Below are 24,946 nucleotides of genomic sequence, written 5' to 3' on the forward strand. Positions count from 1 at the left end.
ATATTGTTTGCTTTCATGGATTTTCTGTTCCACTCAAATTGGTCTGGTTCCTGGGACCCATTTTCTGTCTCTAGAATGTGTTTCCTCCTTACCTCTAACAGAGAGAATTCCTAGATTCCCTCAATATACAATTCATGGCTTTTTTGCATACCTCCTACATGAAGCCTTTTCCCATGAAGAAAGGACCTGTTTCGCTTTTATCTTTGTATTCTTTGCACAGTGATTGGCATATAGAAAATGCTTAACAAATGCTTCTTTAAAATGAATAAATTTGCTTTAAAAACTATAAAACACTATGTTAGAAGTACTGTTGATTATATTATTAGTAACTAGTCAGTTGATAATGAAGCAGCTAGATGGCTCAGTGGATAGAGCACTGGGCCTGGAATCAGGAATACCTGAGTTTAAATCCAGCCTCAGACACTTAGTGGCTGTGTGACCTTGGGCAAGTCACTTAACCTCTGTTTGCCTTAATCCACCGGAGAAGGAAATGGCAAACCACTCCACCAGCATCTTGGCCAAGAAAACCTCATACAGAGTCACAAATCGGACACAATTAAACAACAGCAAAGTTGATCATAGAAACTGTAGGTGTCCAAAATGGTTTCTTTTCCCATATAATTATTATTAATAGGTTTAGTTAATACTTATTCTTTCTTGACTTCTAAGTAGTTTTTCTGACCTTGCAGTTGGAATCAAGCAGATATAACGGAAAAAAATTTAACCTAAGTGAATTGGATACAGAAATAACACCAGAGGAAACACTTCAATGGCATGTAGGTTACTTATTCTGCACAGTCTAATGGAAAGCACACTGAACTGGAGTAAGAGGAATCTAGACTGTAAGTTTAGCGACATCACCATGACTAATTGATCCAGAGAGACGCCCACTGAATGCTAGACTTGAAGTGTGGGAAGACACGGGGCAGCTAGGTGGTACAGTGGATAAAGGGCTGGCCCTGGAGTCAGGAGGACCTGAGTTCAAATTCGGCCTCAGACACTTACTAGCTATGTGACCCCAGGCAAGACACTTAACCCTGATTTCCACCCCCACCCCCCAAAAAAGGTATGGGAAGAACTGTCTTATCAACTGATTCCTTACCTACTGCCTTCAAACATGCTCAAGCTAAAAAAAATACCCTTCATTAGATCCTACCATGCCCTCAAGCTATCACCCTATATTACTTGTTCACTTCTCAGTCAAACTCCTTTAAAAAATTCATCTTCACTCACCTCCCATCCTCTCGTTCATTCTTTATCCCTTTTCAATATGGCGTCTGAGTTCATTACTCAAAGCTGCTCTCTTCCAAATTACTGGTGACCTTTCAGTTGCCAGATGGCATGGTCTTTTTTCAATCCTAATTGTTTTCATCCTCTGATGAATTTGACACACTTGACTACCTTCTCCTTATGGATATCCTCTCCTCTCTAGGTTTTTGTAACACTATTCTCTCCTGGTTTGTCTCCAACTTGTCTGATCACTCCTTTCCTAGCCCATTCATTATCCACATCCCACACCCCAGCTCCGAGTATAACTTAGTGTTCTTTCTCTCTTTTCCCTTTCTATCAGGAGTTCTTAAATTTTTGTATGTGTGTCATGGACTCTTTGGCAGTCTGGTAAAGCCTATGAACCCCTTCTCAGAATGTTTTTAAATGCATAAAATAAAATGTACATATTATAAATTTTATTAAAATATGATTATTAATTTTTTTAAGTTCATAGACCCCAGGGGTAGGTCAGGGAGTTTGAGTAGGAAAGTAGTGGGGTATAAAGCTAAAGGGTAGGTAAACAGTAAATTGTGGTAGGTCTTGAATATTTGGACAAGGAATTTGGATTTTATCCCATACATAAATAGGAAGCATTCATTTGGCTTTCTCTTTTCTTCATGGAACTGTTTAATTCCGTGTAATCCACAGGCTAACTCTTGGTCTCTTATTTATCCCATATATTTTCTCAAATCTTTGAAGTGACTCTCTTCTTCCTTGATTTAATTTATATTTTTAGTACTATAAGAGTGGGGTGTCTACTGTCACCCTCAATTAATGACTGAAAGCCCAGACATCTTGATCACATTAATGAATAAAAAGTATAAATTAGGTGGGAACAAATCATTAATCTGTTTGAGAAGAATAATTTGCTTGATCATTGAATAAAGAGAGATGGCCCACATGGCAGATAACTTGTGACTGGCTAAAAAAAAAAAAGTCAGACACACCTCTGGAACTATGTATAAAGTAGCAAGCCAATTTGGAATTCTGTCATCTAGCAGTAAGTCAGTAGAATGATATTCAATATAATGATGAAATACTCTTGAGAGTTGTGTTTGGCCGGGGAAGGGGGAGTTACAGAGAAGAGAGAGTTCCTCCCCACCCCCGCCCTGTCTTCTCTGTCCCTGTCTCTCTCTGTGTCTATCTGTCTGTCTCTGTCTCTGTGTCTTTGTCTCTCTCTGTCTCTGTGTCTCTGTCTGTCTGTCTCTCTGTCGCTCTTTGTGTCTGTCTGTCTGTCTCTGTCACACCTCATCAGCTCTCATGGGTTCAGCTGTCATTTCTATTTAGATAATTCCATGATCCACAAATCTAGCTCCAGTCTCTCCTCTGAACTTCAGTTCTACATCACTAATCTCCTACTGGGCATTTCAAACTGCATCTCTAAAAGGAGTCCCTTACCGGTCGGAGGAATTGTGGACATGGGGTTTGAAGATCCCTGTGTTATGCAGTATTGTGAAAACTATAATAAAGTTCCAACATGGGTTTTAGGGAATTTTTAGACTTCCTTCTACAGCTTGGGGTCATGTACTTAGAAGTTGGAATTTCCTTTTACCTGCAAACTTTACCTCCCTCGTGGATTGGAATGTGAAGTTTCTGTATTAATATGTTCATGGTAAACTGAGAATGTAGCTACTGCTAGCTCATCTTTTCACCTATAAGTCATAAAATAATATCCAAATACAATAATAGGGAGGGCCCAACTTGGCAAACTACGGCTTGTCAAGGACATCCACAGCTATAGCTCCATTTTCTGTGTGAAAATTCCCGTGGGACCTTCCAAGGAGCATTACTTCAAAAGCGTTATTTTTTGAACTGAGGGGCGACAAGTCCCAAAATAGAAATTGTCTTATCAATTGATATAGGTGTGGTGCGTAGAGCACTTGGCTTAGCGTAAGGAAGGGCTGAGTATAAATCCAGTTACACACTTACTAGCCGTGGGACCCTAGGCAAGTCACTGAATCTCAGTTTGACTCAGTTTTCTCAACTGTAAAATGCGGATAATAATAGCACCTGCCTCCTAGGGGTGTGATGTACGCCAAATGAGATGATTACTGCAGGTTAACGGGCACCTGAATGTTAGCTGCTATTACCGCTGCTGCTGTTATAACGTTCACGTAATATAGGATTTGACCAGCGTTAGTCTCCTCACTTTAGAAATTGGGAAACTGAGGTTGGTTAAGATATTAAGGATAATTAAGATAAGATTAAGATAATTAAGATATTAATATTAAGATAAGATTAAGATATTAAGGATATTATTTCCCCAAACCAGAGCTAATAACACCAATTTAACAGGCAGTAATAATTGTCTGCCTCATAGGCAATGTCCTCTGGTCCACAAAGAGAAGGGCAGACATAATCCGGGCTCTCAGAGAACAGGCCCTTCATCTGTACTTTGTTGTTGTCATTGTTCAGTCATGTCTGACTCTTCGTGACCCCATTTGGGGTTTTCTTAGCAAAGTTACTGGAGTGGTTTGCCATTTCCTTCTCCAGCTCATTTTACAGATGAGGAAACTGAGGCAAACAGGGTTAAGGGACTTGCCCAGGGTCACACAGCTACCCGAGGTTGGATTTGAACTTAGGTCTTCCTGACTCTAGGCCCAGAGCTTTTGCTCTATCTGCTGCCACCTAGCTGCCCCATTCATCCTGTATGGCACTTTATAATTTTAAAGAACTTTTTTTGGCGGGGGAGCACGGAGCCAAGATGGCACCTGGAAAGCAGGGACTTGCTTAAGCTCTCCTCCGAATCCCTCCAAATCCCTGTAATAAAAGTCTCTGAACAAATTCTAGAGCTGCGGAACCCATGAAATAGCAGAAGGAAGCAGGTGTCCAGCCCAGGACGGCTTGGATTGTCACTGGGAAGGGTCTATCGCACCATGCTGGGAGTGGAGCGCAGCCAGCATGGGCCGTGCTGGGACAGACCAGACCAGGAGTCAGCTCAGAGCAGGCCTTAGGGCCAGGAATCATTGAGCTGTGGCAGCTACCAGACTTCTCAACTCACAAATGCCAAAGACCACGGAGCGGGTTAGTGGGAAAATTGCTAGATTGGGTTAGAAAGTGGTCTGGCCCAGCCCTGGGAGCGGTGAAGATGGTGCGGTGGTGGAGCTCCAGTGTCAGCTGCTTCCGGAGTCCCTGGCTCACACGGTGGGAGGAATCAAGCAGCAGACCAGAGCGGGAGTGCAAGGCTTGCTTTGCCCTGCTTAGATCTGGGTTGTGGTCCTGGTTGGTGGTTCTTGGGGGATGAGCAGAGCTGCTATGGCAGAGCTTGCAGTGACAGTGGAGTAGAAGTAGCTCTGAAAACAGCAGCACAGCCCCTAAAGCTTGGGACAAGCAATTTCTACTTTGTAAGCAGTCATATCCCGACAAAAAGCTCAAAGGTCAAGTAGTCAGCTGAAAACATGGCCAGGCAGTGAAAAAAGATGCAGACCCAGACTCAGACTCTAGAATCTTTTTTTGGTGACAAAGAAGATCAAAACATACAGCTAGAAGAAGTCCCAGAAGAAGTCAACAAAATCAAAGAGCCTACCAAAAGCCTCCAAGAAAAGTATGAATTGGTCTCAGGCCATGGAAGAGCTCAAAAAGGATTTGGAAAAGCAAGTAAGATAAGTAGAAGAAAAATTGGGAAGAGAAATGAGAGAGATGCAAGAAAATCACGAAAAACAAGTCAATGACTTGCTAAAGGAGACCCCCAAAATACTGAAGAAAACAATACCTTAAAAAATAGACTAAGTCAAATGGCAAAAGAGCTCCAAAAAGCCAATGGGGAGAAGAATGCCTTGAAAGACAGAATTACCCAAATGGAAAAGGAGGTCCAAAAGAACACTGAAGAAAATACCACCTTAAAAATTAGATTGGAGGGGCAGCTAGGTGGCACAGTGAGTAGAGTACCGACCCTGGAGTCAGGAAGACCTGAGTTCAAATCTGGCCTCAGACACTTGACACACTTACTACCTCTGTGACCTTGGGCAAGTCACTTAACCCCAATTGCCCTGCCCCCCCAAAAAAAGCACAAATAAAAATTAGATTGGAGCAAGTGGAAGCTAGTGGCTTTATGAGAAATCAAGATATTATAAAACAGAACCAAAGGAATGAAAAAATGGAAGACAATGTGGAATATCTCATTGGAAAAACCACTGACCTGGAAAATGGATCCAGGAGAGACAATTTAAAAATTATTTGACTACCTGAAATCCATGATCAAAAAAAGAGCCTAGACATCATTTTTCAAGAAATTATCACAGAAAACTGCCCTGATATTCTAGAACCAGAGGGTAAAATAGAAATTGAAAGAATCCACCGATCACATCTTGAAAAAGATCCTCAAAAGAAAACTCCTAGGAATATTGTTGCCAAATTCCAGAGTTCCCAGATCAAGGAGAAAATACTGCAAGCAGCCAGAAAGAAACAATTAGAGTACTGTGGAAACACAATCAGGATAATACAAGATCTAGCAGCTTCTACATTAAGGGATCGAAGGGCTTGGAATATGATATTCCAGAGGTCAAAGGAGCTAGGATTAAAACCAAGGATCACCTACCCAGCAAAACTGAGTATCATGCTCCAAGGCAAAATACAGATTTTCAATAAAATAGAGGACTTTCAAGCTTTCTCAGAGAAAAGACCAAAGCTGAATAGAAAATTTGACTTTCAAATACAAGAATCAAGAGGAGCTTGAAAAGGTAAACAAGAAAGAGAAATCATAAGGGACTTACTAAAGTTGAACTGTTTTGTTTACAATCCTACAGGGAAAGATGATGTGTGTAATTCATGAGACCTTCCTCAGTTTTAGGGTAGTTGAAGGGAATATACATATATATAGACAGAGGGGACAGGGTGAGTTGAATATGAAGGGATGATATCTAAAAAAAAATAAAATCAAAGGATGAGAGGACTATATTGAGAGAGGGAGAAAGGGAGAAATAGGATGGGGTAAATTATGTCACATAAAAGTGGCAAGAAAAAGAAGTTCTTTTGGAAGGGAAGAGGGGGCAGGTGAGGAGGAATGAGTGAATCTTGTTCTCATTGGATTTGACTTGAGGAGGGAATAACATACACACTCAATTGGGCATCTTACCTACATGAAAGTAGGGGAAGGGGATAAAAAGGTGGGGGGGGTTGATAGAAGGGAAGGCAGATAGGGGTAGGAGGTAATCAAAAGCAAACAGTTTTGAAAAAGGACAGGGTCAAGGGAGAAAATTGAATAAAGGGGGACAGGATAGAATGGAGGGAAATATAGCTAGTCTTTTGCAACATGAGTATTGTGGAAATGTTTTACATAATGATACATGTGTGACCTATGTTGAATTGCTTGCCTTCTTAGGGAGGGTGGGTAGGGAGGGAAGGGAGAGAATTTGGAACTCAAAGTTTTAAAATCAGATGCTCAAATGAAAAAGTTGTTTTTGCATGCAACTGAGAAATAAGATACATAGGGAAGGGAGCATAGAAATCTATCCTGCCCTTCAAGAAAGTAAGCAGAAAGGGGATGGAGTAGGGGAGTGGGATGACAGAAGGGAAGGCTGACTGCGGGACGGGGCAATCAGAATATATGCCATCTTGGAGTGGAGGGAGGGTAGAAATGGGGAGAAAATTTGTAACTCAAAATCTTGTGGAAATCAATGTTGAAAACTAAAATATTAAATAAATAATAAAATTTTAAAAAAACCATAGAACTTTTTTGGACATATTATCTCATTAGAACTTCACAGTAACCCTCAGAGATAGACAGAGCATGCATACATTATTATATTCTTTTTATAGATAAGGAAACTAAGGTCAAAGAAATTAAATGATTTGCTCATGGTCTCAGAATTTATTAGTGACAAGTGGGACTAGAATCCATCTCCTGGCTTTAAATCCAGTGCTCCTTCTACTGTGCCATCTTGTTTCCTGAGGAGTTAGAATAGGTAGTATTGAGTTTGGTGTTCCTGTCCAGGCCTCCAGGCACAGCACCCATACACAAACTGTTCCTTTTAGAATGCCTAATTCAGTTTTTTTTATAATCTCCCATCTGGAAACCATGTTGGCTAATCTGTGCAAACACTAATCTGCGTCCCTCATATTCTGCTCTGAAGAGCTAGCTGGGGAGGCATAAATAATCTTCGTTAAGTCTATATAGGTTTTCTTTTTTTTTTCTCCTGGGAAAATCTAGTTCAAGTCCTCCAGACTGAGAATTTTTTGGGGAGGGTAGTGGAGAACGGAGGGAAAGAAGGGACAACTGCAGCTGGCTTTAAAAAAAAATCACAGGCATCATAAGAATTGCTGCTGCTATTTAACCTTCTATATAAAACACAGAGGGCAACAGGCCTGTGATCTTTGGAAAGAAGACATAAAGTCCTTAACCACCTGAGCAACAAATGGCATCTGCTTTCTGCCCCATGCTAGGATGAGCTTCCACGGCGGCAAATGCTAAGGGTCAGAGGGAGATTTATGAAGCAGCCGCCTTCTTGATGACACAGAGTGAACCTATAGGAACGTAAATGGAAAGGGGTGGAAAACATTCCTTAAAATAAACCGGAGACCCAATGATAAAAATCTTGTTGGAGACGCCTAGTGCCAAGCAAGAAGACTTTAAATAGATGCCAAAGCGGGTAGGGTTGACTTACAAAAGGACATACTGCCCTACAAAAGGAATTTTTGGCAGGGTCCTCACCACCTTCAGGCAAACCTGGATCTGTTTCATGGGGCAGGGACGAAAGAAGAGATGGGCTGGAGTTTATAGCCTCCTGAAAATAAGAGAAACTACTCTTTACCCATCAAGGCAATCCTGAAGGGAGAAGGGATTATTCCTGCTCACCTTTTTCATTAAAAGGGGTGTGCCAGGCGAGCAAGTAGTTATCTGGCTTCAGCTGTAAGCAACCTTCCACAGTAGCTGGATCTGGCCTCCGCCCAGGAAGTTTCTCTACAATTTCAACATAACGTTTTACCATCTCACGGTACAAGTCATCCAGGCACCAGTAGTCTGTGGAGAGGAAAAGGAAAGAAGAAAGACTGTCAGGAAAAGCATCAAAAAACAGCCAAAGATTCCCAAAAGGCAGCCAGGGATGGGTGTGAATGTGTGCATGTGTGTATGAGTGTGTGGCACAGGACATAGAGTATAAGGCCATTAAGATCATGGATTTAGAGCTGGAAAGACATAGAGGTCATTTAGTCCAACCCTTTCATGTTACACATGAAGAAACTGAATCCCAGGGAAGTTAAAGTGACTTGTCCAAGGCCACACACCAAGTTTTTTGACTCCAGAGTTGGTGCTCTCCCCTCTGTACCCCATCTGTCGGGACCTCATCAACTGAGCAGCACATGCTGCTGGTGCCTAATAAATGACTCACGTTGTTGAGTTGTTTCAGTTGTGTCCGACTCTTAGGACCCCTTTCAGGTTTTTCTCAGCAAAGGTATTGGAGAGGTTTGCTATTTACTTCTCTGACTCATTTTATAGATGAGAAAACTGAGCCAAACTGGGCTAAGCGACTTGCCCAGGGTCACACAGCTAGTAAATGTCCGAAGCCAAATTTGAACTCGGGGAGATGAGGGTCCCTGATTCTAAGCCCAGTGCTCCATCCACTGAGCCACCTGGCTGCCCCAATAAATAAGTTAACACTATACGACAATTAAGAGAGGAACAATAAGAATTGTGATTTAAGTATGAATTTAATTTATAAACAATTTTAAAAGTTTGATGGGCAAAAATTCTGTGAGTCATCCCCAAGCAAACTTAGTTAGTAAATATGTATATATATATATATATATATATATACATATATATATATAAATGAATACAAATAATAGCTAGCATTTTAAGGTTTGCAAAGGCTTTACACAATTATCATCTCCTTTGGTCTTCACAACAACCTTGTAAGATAAGCACTATTTTTATCCCCAGTTTTACATATGAGGAAACAAAAGCAGACAGAAGTGAAGTGACTTACCCAGGGTCACACAGCTAGAAACCGTCTGAGGCAGGATTCATACTGAGGTTTTCCTGACTCCAAGTTCAACACTATACCCACCTAACTGTTTACTGAATTATATTTTTAAAATTTCTGGCATTTCTCACACTGTTACTCTGTTTCAGGAAAATGTAAGCTTCCTGAAGGTAACAGACTGCTTCAGTTTTGTCTTTATCCTCCAGGGCTTAGCGCAGTGCCTGGCACATACAAGACGCTTAAGAAATACGTTCTGAATGGAATTGGGGGAAAAAATGAAAATTCGAAAAAAGTTAATTGCTTCTGTTTTCTATCAATAGTTCTCTTGACTTTGCAGTGTGCCAAAGAGCTTTGGAACATCTCCACTGTGAATCTGTATCTTGGACATGTTATAATGGAGTGTATAGAGTATATGCTGGAGTTCAAATCCAGCATCGTGTGCTTACCACCTATGTGACCTTGGGCAATTTACTTTAATCTGTTTGCCTCAGTTTCCTCATCTGTAACATAGATATTAGAACCTCCCAGGATTGTTGTATGAGTTCATATTTGTAAAATATTTAGCACAGTACCAGGCACGTAATAGTTGCTAGTAATTTTTTTCCTTCCAATGCCAGCTTAGGAGGAAATTGTATGGTGCCTCAGAACCCCGAAAACCTCCTTCTCTTTTCATCCTCAATAGCAACAACCAAATAAAAAGCTATCTTCCCTTTTCAGCGTAGTGCCAGATTTTCACAAGCTATTTTCTGGATACAAAGGGGACACTTCGGGAGCCAGTGGGGTCCTTCTTAAAACCCCAGAGTGACAGTAATTAGAAATTTTTCAGCTGGGAGATGTCTGATGCCAAAGAGTCTAACCCTTGTATCCACAGGAGTTGTGGAACAAGGTATCCCAGGAGGGAGGTGCCATGGTGACCAGGCCTGTGGGATATGGCCTGGTGCTGACTGTGCCACATGATGAACCAGAGGACAATCAAGAGGCAAAGTATAGCATTAAGCACCCAGTTCTGCTAGGTGACCATGCAATAAGTTATAATTTTAATATCTTGTTTGTTGTTGTTCAGTCATTTCAGTCATGTCTGACTCCTCGTGACCCCATTTGGGGTTTTCTTGGCAAAGATACTGGAGTGGCTCACCATTTCCTTCTGTAGCTCGTTTTACAGATGAGGAAACTGAGGCAGACAGGGTTAAGTGACTTGCCCAGGATCACTCTGTCTGAAGCTAGATTTGAACTCAAGAAGAGGAGTCTTCTTTATTCCAAGACCAGCACAATATCTACTGTGCCACCCAGTTGCTCTGACTAGTACTCTAATGGCTTGAATTCATGTAGCCTCTAAAGGTGTCTTACACAGTTTGAATGTCCCCCTGTCATGGATGTTACAGAGGGGAGTTCCCTCTGTATCAAAGAGTTCCATTAAATACCCTTGAAGGTCTTTTCCAGCTTCATGGGACAGGAGTAGGACAAAGAGTGCAACTGTACCAAGCACAGGCCAGTTTGCTAGAGCATCACCACTTCTGACAAGTACAACCTTCAGGCAAAGCCAAGAGAAGCTCTGCCCTGACCACAGGAGTAGCATCTCAGACCACTAGGCTGAGACCAGTGAACGGCTCTTGCCACTCTTCACTTGTGTTTAATGTAAAACTGGTCATCTTACCATCAAAGGGGGATGCAAAAATTTCCAGGTTTCCTGGAAGAGAAGTGGTGTAAAGGGAAAAATTTAAGACTTTGAGTCAGAAAAACCCAAGTTTGAATCCTGCCTCCAATGTGACCCTGGGCAAGTCACTGAGCCTCTTTCTCAGCCTCAGTTTCCTTTTCTGCAAAATGAGTTGTTGAGTTCAAATGTGGCCTCGGATACTTACTAGCTGTGTGACCCTGGGCAAGCCACTTAACTCTGCTTGTCCTCATTTATCCTCTGTAAAATGAACTGGAGAAGGAAATGATAAGCACTCTACTATCTTTGCCAAGAAAACCCCAAATAGAGTCACAACTGAAATGATTCAGCAACATCCACAAAATGAAGACAATAAGAGAATCTACCTGACAGGGTTGTTAAGATTAAACAAGATGGAATATAAACACTTTGCAAACCTTAGAGTGCTATGGATAACATAGTTTCCAGAGGGAACCCTGGCTGCTACTGGGAATACATACAGCACTTCAGGGAAAGGGAGAAGAGAACAAGCATTTCTACGTACCTACTATGCGCCAGGTACTGCGGCTTTTATAAATATTACCTCATTTGATTCTCACGACCACCCTTTGAGGTAGGTTAGTAATAACTTAATACACGTCTTTTCTTTTTTAAAAAACCAATATTTTATTCCCCCCAATTATATGTCAAAAATTTTTATCATACGTTGTTTTCTTTTATGTTTTGAGCTCCAAATTCTATCCCTCCCTTCCTCCCCTTTCTTCTCTTTGAGACAGTAAGCAATCTGATATAGCTTATACATATGCCATCAAATACATGTCCTTTCAATGAAAACCTTAGGGCTCTTTTCTGGGAATGAAAAGGAACCTGGGAAAGAAAGATCATCCCATTTCTAAAATGGAGGGAATGTTAGAAGTTAAAAGGAGACACCAGTTAATGTTTTTTAACTCCCAAATTGGAAAGTATTAGCCCTGTCAGCTGTTGATGTAGGTGGTGTTCTCTCTCTGCTTTTACTCAGTAGCAGCTGCTAGGGATGATTCATTTTCAGAGAAGCAAGCTAATTGGTAAGTAACTGGGATTTGTATCGTTGTATTTTCCCAGCATCCTCATCAGACATCTTTGCAGAGGGTCCTGGGAGGCTTTGGGAAAAGAGAGAGGGAGAGGGGAAGGAAAAGGAAAAGAAAAAGGGAGAGAGGGGGAGAGAGAGAAAGAGAGAGAGAGAGAGAGAGAGAGAGAGAGAGAGAGAGATTCTAGTCTATATGGAGCTTTATCCTGAATTAATTTTCAGTGAATCCACTTTGCATTTTGAGACATCTCTAATGCAGGAGAAAAGAGGCCACAATTAATTCAATGAGACTAATACACACAGGGCTGGAACACAGTTTGTATTGTTCACCCTCCAAGAATAAAATGTGTGTATAAAATTTCTCGTTGGAAGGCTTGGCCTGTTTGTAAACTGAAAATGTCTCTCTCTCACACATCTAAACAGATGTGACCAAAAAAAACACTCTTCTTACCACTCAAATCCCAGTTAAGAAGCTTGAACCTTCCTCGATGTGCCAAAGTGAACTAGAAACATAATGTAGAAAGGCAAGTACAACCTAATGGGCATCACTGAGACTTACTGAGATGTTGTTGCAGGGCCCTGAATAGAGAAAAGTATGCTCAATTTAGAGTCAGTGGGCCTGGTTTCAAATCCTACCTCTGCCATGTACTGGTTGTGTGACCTTGGCCAAGTCATTTAAATTGCTTGAGTCAGTTTCCCCTTCTTTAAAATGAGAAGGAAGGCCTTTAAAATTTCTTCTAACTCTAAATCTATAATCCAAAGTTATCACTTCCATGATTTATTTTATAGCATCTGGTGAGTGGTTTCTATGCCCTTTTTTATCATATGCATAAGAATATGTTTTCTTCTTAGGATTTTCTTACTACAAGTGCCATCCATCACCTGGGCAATGCAAATGAATTCATTTTACTTGCTAGGGAACATATACATGCATATCACCTTTTTATTCCGCTATCTTCATAACTGAAACTTTCCCTTCCGTGTTGTGATCTTGGTGTATAGAATGTTTATTTTCCTTTTCCTAGAGGAGCCAAGTTAGATTCATATGTAGAATCCCAAGGGGACAAAAATGCTATAAGCACTTCTATCAGAGGACCTTCAATCCCCACTTGAGAGAAAAACCCAAGGCCATCTCCCTGGCAGTGCCCTGGAATGCAGAGACAGAACTTCCTGGGAGGACTCATGCTTGTAGTAATCGGTTACTATCCTATACATGTATATATATTTAATTGCTTCTTTACTGTCTTTTGCTTTTGCCCCTAAAATGAGCTGTGAAGACCACCGCTGTCTTCCCTGTTAAATTTTTACGGCTAAGTGTTCAATGGGACAAAAGAGTCCCGTCAGCATTGGGAACAATGATGAAATCCTTCACACAGTCCCCACAAGCTGCCCTCAGGTAGATGGAAAGACATTCCCGTCCCATGCCTCTTACTCCTCTCACACAGTTACAGCTCTCAAAGCAGAGGTACGAGGCACCCTATTTCCCTTCTAATCATCACCTGCAGTTAATCAATCTTTAACAAGCATTTATTTAAAAAAAAACATCTATATGCCAGGCACAGTGCTAGGTGCTGGGGATAGAAGGGCAAAGAATGAAGCAATCCCATTCACAAGAGAGTGTCTCTAATACTCTAATACAATCAGAAATGGGACTTTTTGTATATAAAAGGGGAAAGTTAGGAAGCCATCTTTGTAGCTGCCACCCTCTCCAACCGCCATCTATGTGCAGCTTTAGAAGACTACCATCTTCATTCTGAGGCCTCAGTGGACTATTCAGACCGTCCTTTAGTCAATCTCATTTGAACATGTATGTCTTGTAGCTAGGTTTTCTCTTTTCCCCTTCTCTAGGGTGATTGCTGAATTATCACATAATCATTCATTTGCAACCAAATGTAGGAATTGAGTTGTTAATCATTGTGTCTGATCCTTCATGACCCCATGGACCAAAGCACACCAGTATTGTCCGTGGGGTTTTCCTGGAAAAGGTGCTGCAATGGTTTCCCATTGCCAAACAGAGGTTAAGTGACTTGCCCAGGGTCACACAGTTAAGTAAGTGTCCCAGGCCACATTTGAACTCAGTTCTTCCTGACTCTAGGATGCATGCTCTATCCACTGAGCCACCCAGCTGCTCCCTCTTAAACTTACTAGTCGAGTAAATGGGCCATAGACATAGTAGAAGGGAAGGGAATAAACATTTATATAGCACTTATTCTACGTCAGGCGCTGTGCAAAGTGCTTTACAAATATTATATATAGTACATCTGGATTTTAGCAAGATGTTAGGGAAAGCCTCGTATCAAGAGCCAATGTGGAGGAACAGAAAGAATTCAATAACTCAATTCGATTCAACCAGCAATTCTTAAGTACCTACTATGTGTCAGGTGCTGGATAATAATAATGACATAGGGCACTGAGGTTTGCAAAGTACTTTACAAATATTATCTCATTGATCCTCACAACAACCCTGGGAGGCAGGTGGTGTTACTATTTCCATCTTACAGTTGAGGAAATTGAGGCAGATAGCAGTTAAGTGAGGTTAAGATGCCCAGGGCCACGTACCTAGTAAGTTTTGGAAACAAAGCCAAAAATCAAAGAATGTTGAACTTGGAAGTCAGTAGACGTGGGTTCAAATCCCACACTAGCTACTACGAGCTGCGTGGCCACAGGCCAATTACTTTCTCATATTCTTAGTTTCCTCATCTATAAAATGGGCTTGATATACTCATACTTCCTACCTTTGTTGAAAGGAAAGCATTTCATACAATCAGAGAATTTCAGAGTTGTAAAGGATCTCATTGGCCATTGACTCCAGACCATACTTGAACAAAAATCTCCTCTATAACTTGCCTAAAAATAGGGCTTACAGCTTTAAATAGAAAAAACTGTAGTGAGAAGGAGCCCATTACCTTCTAAAGCAACTCATTTCTCTTTTGAGTATCCCTAATCACAAGACTCTAATTGGAAGGTATTTTCCCCTGCATTAAGGCTCAACTTTGCTACATTTTAACTTTCTACCCCACTACTTGCGTGCAAAATAAATGTCATCCCTCTTCCACAGAGTAACCCTCCAAATATTTGAAGGTAGCTCTAGGCCCCCAAATACTCAGTCCCAAGTCTTCTCTTTTTTCAGGTTAAACATCTCCATTTTTTTTTTGACATCAGGACCCACAGTCCTTCACCATTCCATTTGCCCTTCTCCAAACAGTGTGGTTTATAGATATCCTTCCTCATGTGGTGTCCAGAACCAAACACAATACTTAAGATATGCTCTCATTCGAACAGGGTACATGGTTACTATTACCTCATTAATTAAGATTTTGCAAGCCACAAAGTGACGTAAATAAGAATTATCCCCATTGTCATTATCTCCTTACAGATGAGATTGAGATGTGGACTAGATGATAGTGAGAAGGAGCAGACCCAAAGAAAACTAAAGTGTTGCAATAGTCTATCCTTGGCACTGTTTTAAAAATATTTTTATCCATGATTTTTGTCAGTATCCCTAGGAAAGTTAGTGTGTCGGGACAGAATAGTGCTTTTTCTTGTGGAGAAGAGATAGTGTGGAACATCTGCCCACTACCAGAGCTACCAAAGACAGATGACATGAGTGACGGCTGATGAGGGCAGTTAGATAGTGGAATGTGGACTGATGTACCTTGGAGTGAACCAATCTATGAAAGGAGGTGAGAAAGAAAATGGTATAAGAGAATTAAGCCGTGTTCATGAGAGAGAGAGTCAGAGGAGTACAATTTCACTGCCTGTGGTCTTTGGTCCTGGACATTTTTCTGCTGGTATTGACCTTGTGGTAGGGGGACTAGTATTCACAAACATCTTCATTGGTCTGTGATCATGACCTGGGTCATTTCAGAGCCCACAAGAATTTGAGTCAGTGGTGATGAAAGCCGTGTGGTCAGATCCTGCTCAGAGCTCCCGGTCTGAATTATACCAGATGAGCTTACTCTCAATTTCCTGTCCCTAGAGAAGGGTGTCCAGCAGCAGCCAGCAGACGTACAACAGACTTGGAAGAAGGAATAGATGGCAAGCTTATCTGATTTGCAGATGACACATAGATGAGAGGGGGCAGTTACCACATCAGATGACTTAGGAGCCAAGAAGATCTCAAAAGACTAAGATGAGGGGACAAACCAAAAAGATAAAATTTGAAACATACATGTGCCATGACACTTGAAATAACAAATGTGATCTTAGGCTACGCTACCAGAATTAGAGCATCCGGATGACCTGGTGAGACTACATCTACATGATTGTCTGCAGTTCTGCATACCACATTTTAGGAAGGACATTGACAAATTGGAGAATATACAAAGGAGGGCAACCAACATAGGACAGGAGATAGGGATCTGTGATTTCATTGCTATATGGGGGACTCCCTGGTGAGGACACTCCCTCCACCAATGCAAGAAGGCCCCTTTTCTGCAACTTACAGTCCCAGAGAATGGCCTAGAGGGTTGAGACATTAAGTGACTTGACCATGGTCACAGAGTCAGTACAAGTCAGAGGTGCAGCCTGACCCCAGGTTGCCCTGGCTCCAAGGCTACCTATCCATCCACCATAATGTGCTGGCATTAAGCAATAGAAGCATTCCAGGATGCTCAGTCTGGAAATGGAAAGCTGTACTGGGGGACATGGCCAGTGTCTTCAAGTATTTGAATTGCTGCTTTATGGAAGAAGATTCCAAGTTGCTCTGCTTGGCCCCAGAGGGCAAATCTAGGAGTAGTAAGCTGTGTGTAAGAGCAAAAAGTTTCCTAAGGATTAGAATCAAAAGTGGAATGGACTGCTGGGGAAGTTGTCAGGTCCTCCACACAGCATGTCTTCAAACAGAAGACAGAGGACCCACCTGCCGGACTGTAGTTAAGACAGTTCGTGCCTAGTTAGGAGTTGAACTAGATGACCTCTGGGATTCTACACTCTGTAATTCTATGATTCCATGATCTTCCCCAATCTCTAAACTCACAGGCTTAATTTCATTTTTGAACCTGATGACGAGAATAGGTTCTTTAACCCATTAAATCCTATTTTTATTCAGAAATAGATTATCTGAAGAAAAACTCAGCACTCAAGAGGAACCAGTTCTTTACTAAACCATGATCTAAAGAAGTAACTTTAGACATATTCTAAATGTCTAATGCTCCATCTCTAAGCTACAGGCTTCAGGAGCCAGTCATATCCCCATCCCTTTACTTATAGCGTATCTTTTTTCTTTTCCTTTTCTATATTCCATTTGCCAAGACACCTACAAGGCAGAGAAAAAAAAAAAACTTTGCCAAAGCAAACATCTGACTTTATGTGTCTCTCTACCAATCTCACAGATAGACAAAGTATCAGCCTGGCAATAAAAGTTTAAAAATCTTTCCAAAGTTTTCAGAGAGCAAACAATTCCCCTTTATCACTGACTAGTAGTATTAGTCCCCCAGACAAATAGACGGGGACAAATTACTTCCTATCTCAGCAGGGATCTTCTGCTCATAATTTAATAACCACCTCTAGATTCAGACAGGAAATTTTCTTTGCCTGCGGGCTGTGTTCCCTAGCCTATTTGCACACAGGCTGTTTGTTTTTTTTTAATGGGCTCTTCTCAAATTGGACTGTGCCGTAATTCAGAAAGACCGGTCCCATTCCTCTAGTGTGGTAGCAATCACAGTGGTTAACCTGTTTGGCTGTAGCAGTGAGATCCGCTGACCTAAAAACACCTATAAAGTAATTTAGAAGAGCTTTCAGTGAAGATGAGCTCAAGGGCATTCTACAATCTTTTATAGCAACACCATGCTGATCTCATCTTTGTATTTTCTTCATCGTACATGTTTGATCCTGAGTCTCTCATAGTTATATAACATGTACACCAGAAGAGACTTTAGAGAGCATTTAATCCATGGCATACCTGAATAATAATAATGGTCAACACTATTGCTTTAAGATCTTTGTGTTTATATGAACACATATATGTGTGTATGTATACATACATATGGATACACGTGCATATATACACATGTGTATAAATATATATTACGGATATAAATATATTTATAGATATAAATATATAATTGTATATAAATATGTGTGTATACACACACACATATCTATCTATATATATGTATACACACTCTCATTTGAAACCTTACGAGGCAGGAGCTATTACTGTTCTCATTTACATATAGAGAAACTGGGATTGAAAGAGTTTAAATGACTCGCCACAGCTAGAAAATATTTCTGGCAGCATTCAAACTAGCTCCTACACACTTCCAGTCTGACTGTATCCAGAGGTGTCAAGCACCCTGCAGGCTGACTACACTTCTGAGTTTGGCCTGAACCAGATTAAAATATAATTGGGAAATATTTAACAAAATAAATAAAAATACAATAAAACAGACATTGCTGTTCGGCCATGTCCCCGTAGACCACAGCACACCAATATTGTCCATGGAGTTTTCTTGGGAATGATGCTGGACTGGTTTGCCATTTCCTTCTTCAGCTTATTGTATAGATGAGGAAACGGAGGCAAACAGAAGTTGAGTGACTTGCCCAGGGTAACCCAGCTAGTTAGTGCCTGAGGCTAGATTTGAATTTGGGTCTTCCTGACTCCAGGCCCAGTGCTCTATCCAGTGGAGCCACTTAGCTGCCTCCAAAAACCAGAGATAACGTGACATTTTTCAACTAAGTCAATATGCAACCTGCAGGGATTCTTATGTATGGTTTAGTGGCCCCTCACTTCTACTTGAGTTTGGTACCACTATATTACTCCACTTGCCTCTAATAACAAACTCTGCTATAACTATGTCCCCAAAGTTACCAAACTGTGAATACTTTTTGACCCAGCAATATCACTACCGGGCCTATATCCTAAAGAGATCGAAGAAAGAGGGAAATGTTCCATATGCACACACACACACACAAATATAGTTAGATAGATAGATAGATAGATAGATAGATAGATAGATAGATAGATAGATAGACAAAATCTTTTTGTGGTGGCAAAGAAACTAAGGAGATGCCTGTCATTTGGGTAATGGTTGAACAAAATACAGTATATGAATGTAATAATAGAATACTATGGTGATGTAATGGGCAACTAGGTGATGCAGCAGATAGAGAGGAAATGGCAAACCACTCCAGTATCTTTGCCAAGAAAATCCTAAATGGATTAATGAAGAGTCGGACACAACTGAAATGACTGAACGACAAAATGTGGTGATATAAGAAATGAAGAGAGACAGTTTTAGAGAAAGCTGGGAAGATGTGTATGAAATGATGCAGAGCGTAGAGAGGAGAAGCAGAACAATTTGAGAATATTGACATTACATATTACATATATGTATTATTGACATTATAGAAATGAACTATTTTGAAAGATTTAAGAACTCTGATCAATGGAATAATTAACCATTATTTTAGAGTACTGATGATGAAGAATGCTACCAACTTCCTACAGAAAGATGATAGACTAAAAAGCAGAATGAAATGCGTATTTTTTGAACATGAGCAACATGAGAATTTGTTTTGGTTGGCCACGCTTATTTATTACGACAATTTTGTTTTTATTCTTTCTTTTTTCCCAGTGGGGGGTGGGGTGAGAGGGAGAAAAATAAATGCTTGATAATTGAAAATAAATTTAATGTAAACAAAAAAATCAGATGCAGGAAAAAGAAATTCCTTCTACAATATACCAAAGACTCAGCAAGTTGTTATTTGAAGACCCTCCCTGAAGAGAAAGTAATTCTGGATGAGCTCTATGGTCTTTTCTAGCTCAAAGTATGGGGTCCGATGTCTAAATGACTAATGATTAAAAAGAAATCTACCATCTTTCCATTCCACTTTCGGGCAGTTCCAATTATTGAGAAGTTTTCCCTTTACATCAAGCCTAGATTTGCCTCTTTGTGGTGTGAATTGTGGATAAAATACTGGACTCAAAGTCATTTTATGAATTAAAATCCTGCCTCAGATACTTGTCAGTTGTGTGACCTTAAGCAAAGTCAACTAATCTCTCCCAGCCTCAGTTTCCTCATCTGTAAAATACACATAATGGCACCTATTTCATAGGGTTGTTGTGAGGATCCAATGATATAACACAGCTCAAGGGCAAACCTTAAATTGCTGTATAAATATTACCACTACTACTATTACTTAACTACCACTGTTAGTACTACTACTTCTACCACTACTATCATTACTGTTACTACTTTATTACTACCACTTCTATTACTACCACCACCACCACCACCACCACCACCACCACCACCACCACCACCACTACCACTACTACCACTACCACTACTACTTCTATTACTTCCCATTCTGGTCTCTGGGCACACCCAGAATAAGTTCAGCGTCTCTCAATCTTCTCCAGGCTAAACATTCTCAGTTTTTTCTACTAATCCACCTCCGGCATGCCCTCAGGGCCTTGTACACACCGATTTTCTATATGTGTGTAATCTAATTGTATTGTAACCCTTTTAAGGACAGGGTCTTCTATTTTTGTATTCTCCACAGTGCTAGCCCTCTAAACATACATTTAATAAATGCTTTTTGAATGACTAAATGAGCCAGCGCCACAGACAAATTTCATCCAAGATACGGCGGTTCCCTTCCTATTATCTACTCCCTCTAAATGTCCTGGCAGGAGCTTGGGAGCAATCAGCCGCCACTCACTTAAACGACCCTTGGCAGCCCCAGTATATCTGGAGAGCTCTTCTCTCCTCGGCCCCAAGCTCCCTTTCAAGCGTCAGCCTGCTCTCTTCTGCTACCACACCCCATAACATGCACCCACCACGGGAGGGGCCAAAGTTACTGTCATTCCATTTTAGGGGATATAAACCCAAAGGGCTTGATTCCCTTCCTGACTTTACACACTTTCTTGACAAAGGGCACATCTCGAAGCTGAGTATCACAAACACCATGTTAGTCCTATGGGAACTTCCATCGACCTCAAATCAAAAACGCGCTAGACAGACATTTAGCTGCTAAGAATAGCTTGCCTTCTAGATGGCTACTACGAACATGATTCAACCAGTAACGACAACAATCACGGTTATTAAATAACAATAAGTGACTTTATGCAGCCCTTCACAATTTGCAAAGTGCTCTACACACGGTATTTCATTTGGTCCTTGCATCAACTCTGTGAGGTTTATCAATTATCACTAACTGAAACTCCAGTAAGTCTAATGGTAGCCATCTCTAGGGAGGGGTGGGGTGAAGGGAGAAAAAAAAGAAAAAAGAAATGTACATGACAAGTTTATTATATATTTTAAAAGAATAGCAAGCTGTACTTAGTAAATCTGCAGTTTCATGTGCAATCATTTTTTAATTATACTCTATTATGGAAATGCTTGTTTTATTCCATAAGTTAAAGACTAAATAAATAAAAAAATTTAAAAGGCAGGTAACACAGGAAGTAGGTGTCTGATGGGAATTTGTAGCCAGATGTTCTTGACTCTGGGTCTAGCAGTTCTATTCACTCTGCCTTGTGCATCATAGCCTTTTAGCGGGGTCTGATTAACTGACTGATTAAACCAGGATGAAAGTCTCAGGATGGGGCACTCGGCAGTAGGACGAGACTGGGAAAATGGCTTACTGTAAGGCAAGATAGGATTTCTCCAGTCTCTATGACCTTTTTGCATAAGGGAATACAATACCCCTCATAATGCTAGAGTGAGTACCTGTCATGGAATATTTGCCAACCCCAACTCATCCCCTTAGACACCTTAAGGAGGAGCTGGAGGGCATCAGCAAGGCAGATAATAGGGAAGGAAGAATTTTTGGCACCTAAAAGAAATGAACTGGTGAATGAAGACAAAGGGCAAGCAAGACATCTTGCATCTCAGGTCTTCCCATGCTTTTTCCACAACTGCTTCTCACTCTGCTTTCTGCTACTCCTGAGAGATCTTTTCACGGGCTGGTTGACTTGTTACTAGGTTAAGGTCCTAGAACTTCTTGCCCCTGGGCCTAATGTCCAAATAGATGTCTGGAAAGGCATAATCCACCATTTCAACAGCGTTTTTTATGTAAGCATTTTGTGAACAAACCCAATTTAATATTGATTCAGCACTTCTCATATGGAGGGAAATCTTGCAAGGCATTGGAAATATAAAGATACATATGACAGAGGTCCTGTTCTCAAGGAACTTATAATCTGCAGGTGGAAATAATATATACACAAATAAGGAGATAAAATGGAGTTTTTAATAAGTACAAAAGTAGAGGGCCAGAAGGCGAAATCTGAGGAAGATGCTATTATGTTCTTCTGGGGCAAATGGGTATCAAGGAAGGCTTCAAAGAGGAGGTATCACCTGAGCTGGCTCTCATAGGGAGGTAGGCAGATACTTGGAGACAGCTATGGGGTATGAAATGAGCAAAGGAATAGAGATAAGAGAGGGCATCTGGATGGTGCAGTGGTTTGAGAGCTGGACTTGGAGTCAGGAAGGTTCATCTTCCTGAGTTCATATCCTGCCTCAAACACGCACTAGTTATGTGACCCTAGGCAAGTCACTTAACCCTGTTTGCCTCAGTTTCCTCCTCTGTAAAATGAACTGGAGAAGGAAAGGACAAACCACTCCTCTATCTTTGCCAAGAAAACCCCAAATGGAGTCACGAAGAGTTGGACACGACTGAAACGACTGAACGACCACAAGAATGAGAATGAAAGGCAGAAAAATACTCCAGTTTGAAGGGAAACAGTGTAAAGTTAGACTGCAAAGGTAGGTTAAAGCCAGACTGTGGGTGGCGTCAAAGGCCAGGATATGGAATTTATACTTTATTCACTAGATAACAGAGAGCCACTGAAAATTTTTAATATAATCAGAGCAAGGACTTAAAGAATGTATTTGAGGACAGAGACCAGGAGGCAAGACCGGTTAGAAAGTCTAAGTGTGACGAGATGAAAGCCTTGAGTGGCCAACATTAGAAGAGAAATGAGAAGATTAATGAGAGACGCTGCCAAATCAGAACTGACCGTTGCTATCTACTAATTGGCTATATGGGGTGAGAGTAAGGAAAAAGCCAGAGATGGCGACGAGATCACGAGACTAGATGAATAACAGAATGGTAGCATCGTTACAACAGTGAGAACTTTCAGGGTAGCGGGGTCAAGTGATGGATTTTTTTAAAGGCTTGGAGGGACTTGACCCTGTTTGTAGACTGAGGAGAAGATGCCAATAGAGAAGGAGAAACTGACGGTTCTTAAGAGAGAAGGATGATTGATGGAGCAAGGTCACAATGATGATAGGATGGGCTGGAATCAAGGGTAGAGGGATTAGTCTTGGGGAAAGGTGTGCTTTTCCTCTGAGGCCGTAAGGAAAGAGGACAGAATAGATGAGAGCGCTATGGTTCAGAATAGTGAAGGAGAGTTAGTGGAAGTCAAGTAGTGGGCGAAGTCATCTGTCCAGAGAGAGAGTGTGGGTATAGGGACAGCTAGGGACGTGAGAAGTTACGGAACAGTCATTGTGGGGGATGGGATAGAGGTACATAATAACACATTCACATAGCATTTTAAATGTTGTTATTGTTCAGTCCTGTCTGACTGTGACCCAATTTGGGGTTTTCTTGGCAAAGATACTGGAGTGGTTTGCCATTTCCGTCTCCAGCTCATTTTACAGATGAAACTGAGGCAAACAGGGTTAAGTGACTTGCCCAGGGTCACACACAGCTACTATATGTCTGAGGCCAGACATATAGTTAAAATAAGTTAAATATAAGTTAAATAAGTAAAACGTCTTCCTGACTCCAGGCACTGGTACCACCTAGATGCCTTACTTTATAATTTACAGTGTTTTATTCAAAAGAATCCTGAGATGGAGGTGGTGGAGGTCTTATTATCATTTCTCTTTTACATCTGAGGAAAATGAGCTTTGGAGAGGGCAAGCAACTAGTCTAAAATCAATCAGTAAGTGGCAGAGGGATCCAATTTTAGGGTTCCTGATTCTAAAGCCAATTCTTTTTCTTTAATGTGCAGCAATGAGGACCCACTGCGGGCTATAACTCTGTCAGGGACCCACTCAGCGTGGTTTCATGATTTTTTCCATCCACATTTGACCATTTAGGAGTAGGATTGGATGAGGCAGGTAGAATGGAAGTAGTAACATAAGTTTAATGGAGGGAGGGAAGGAGGGATGGAAGGGTGAAGGAGTATTATTGCAATGGCTCACCTTAAGGGTCAATTAAGTAAGGAGGGAGCCAATGGCTGAGAAGTTAGGAGAATAAGGAACAATCAAAAGACTGAAGGTCACAGAGAGGGTAAAGAACAAGTTTTTAAGGGGTAAGGCTGTGCAAGAGGTAGAGTTTTGGAGGTGAGGCAGTTATGTTATGACTGCGGGAAGGATTTTGTATTACAGTAGAAATTCCCCATGTAATTATGTTAGTGGTTTATTTGGTTTTGAGCTAAATTTTTCTCTAATTAATAAATGATAGGCAGCAGTATCATAGAATGCATTGATCTCTTGTTTTCATATCACTTTTATTTCCAAATATTTCACCTCCCCAAAAAAGCAAGACATTCCCTTATAACAAATAAAATAAAGGAAAAAAATTCATCAAAACCATTCTACATCTTAATAGAATCTGCTAATAAATGTAATTTTCCATACCCATAGTCTACCTTGCCCCCAACCTCTTCAACAGAGGAAGGGAATATATTTTCTGAAATTAAAGAATTCAAATTGAAGGTCACCCTCTCTAGTGAGGGGGTGGGGAAGGAGGGAAGACAATTTGAAACTTAAAATGTAACAAAAAAAATAAAGAAAATTTTAGAAAATAAAATAGAAGGTCACTCAAAGTAGTGCATGGTGGGAGTGAGCAGGCTGAAACATATTACCATTGAAGCACTGAGAAATACCATCAGTATAAAGGATGTCATCAGAGAGATATGTAACTGGAGGAAAAGAAGATGGCCTGGTCGTGTATCTAGAACGAGAGATAACTAGAAGACATTGGGATTCACCATTCAATGTCAAAGGCTAGAATAGAACATATTACATAGACTCCAATGAAGACTATGGGCATGAATCAAATGGGAGAGGCAGGCCTATGGAT

At 40.9% G+C, this 24,946-nt stretch overlaps 1 protein-coding gene across 1 annotated transcript in view; it reads right to left on the reverse strand.

Annotated features, from left to right (window-relative positions):
• Nucleotides 1-24,946, reverse strand: part of ADPRHL1 (ADP-ribosylhydrolase like 1) — a 56,413-nt gene that overhangs the window by 27,191 nt on the left and 4,276 nt on the right. The window contains exon 2 of the mRNA XM_036756442.1: nucleotides 8,063-8,227. Within this exon, the coding sequence (XP_036612337.1) occupies nucleotides 8,063-8,227 (165 nt within the window). The remainder of the gene's footprint in view (nucleotides 1-8,062; nucleotides 8,228-24,946) is intronic.

This window comes from Trichosurus vulpecula, chromosome 4 (genome assembly GCF_011100635.1).
Source record: "Trichosurus vulpecula isolate mTriVul1 chromosome 4, mTriVul1.pri, whole genome shotgun sequence".
Taxonomy (NCBI): Eukaryota; Metazoa; Chordata; class Mammalia; order Diprotodontia; family Phalangeridae; genus Trichosurus; species Trichosurus vulpecula.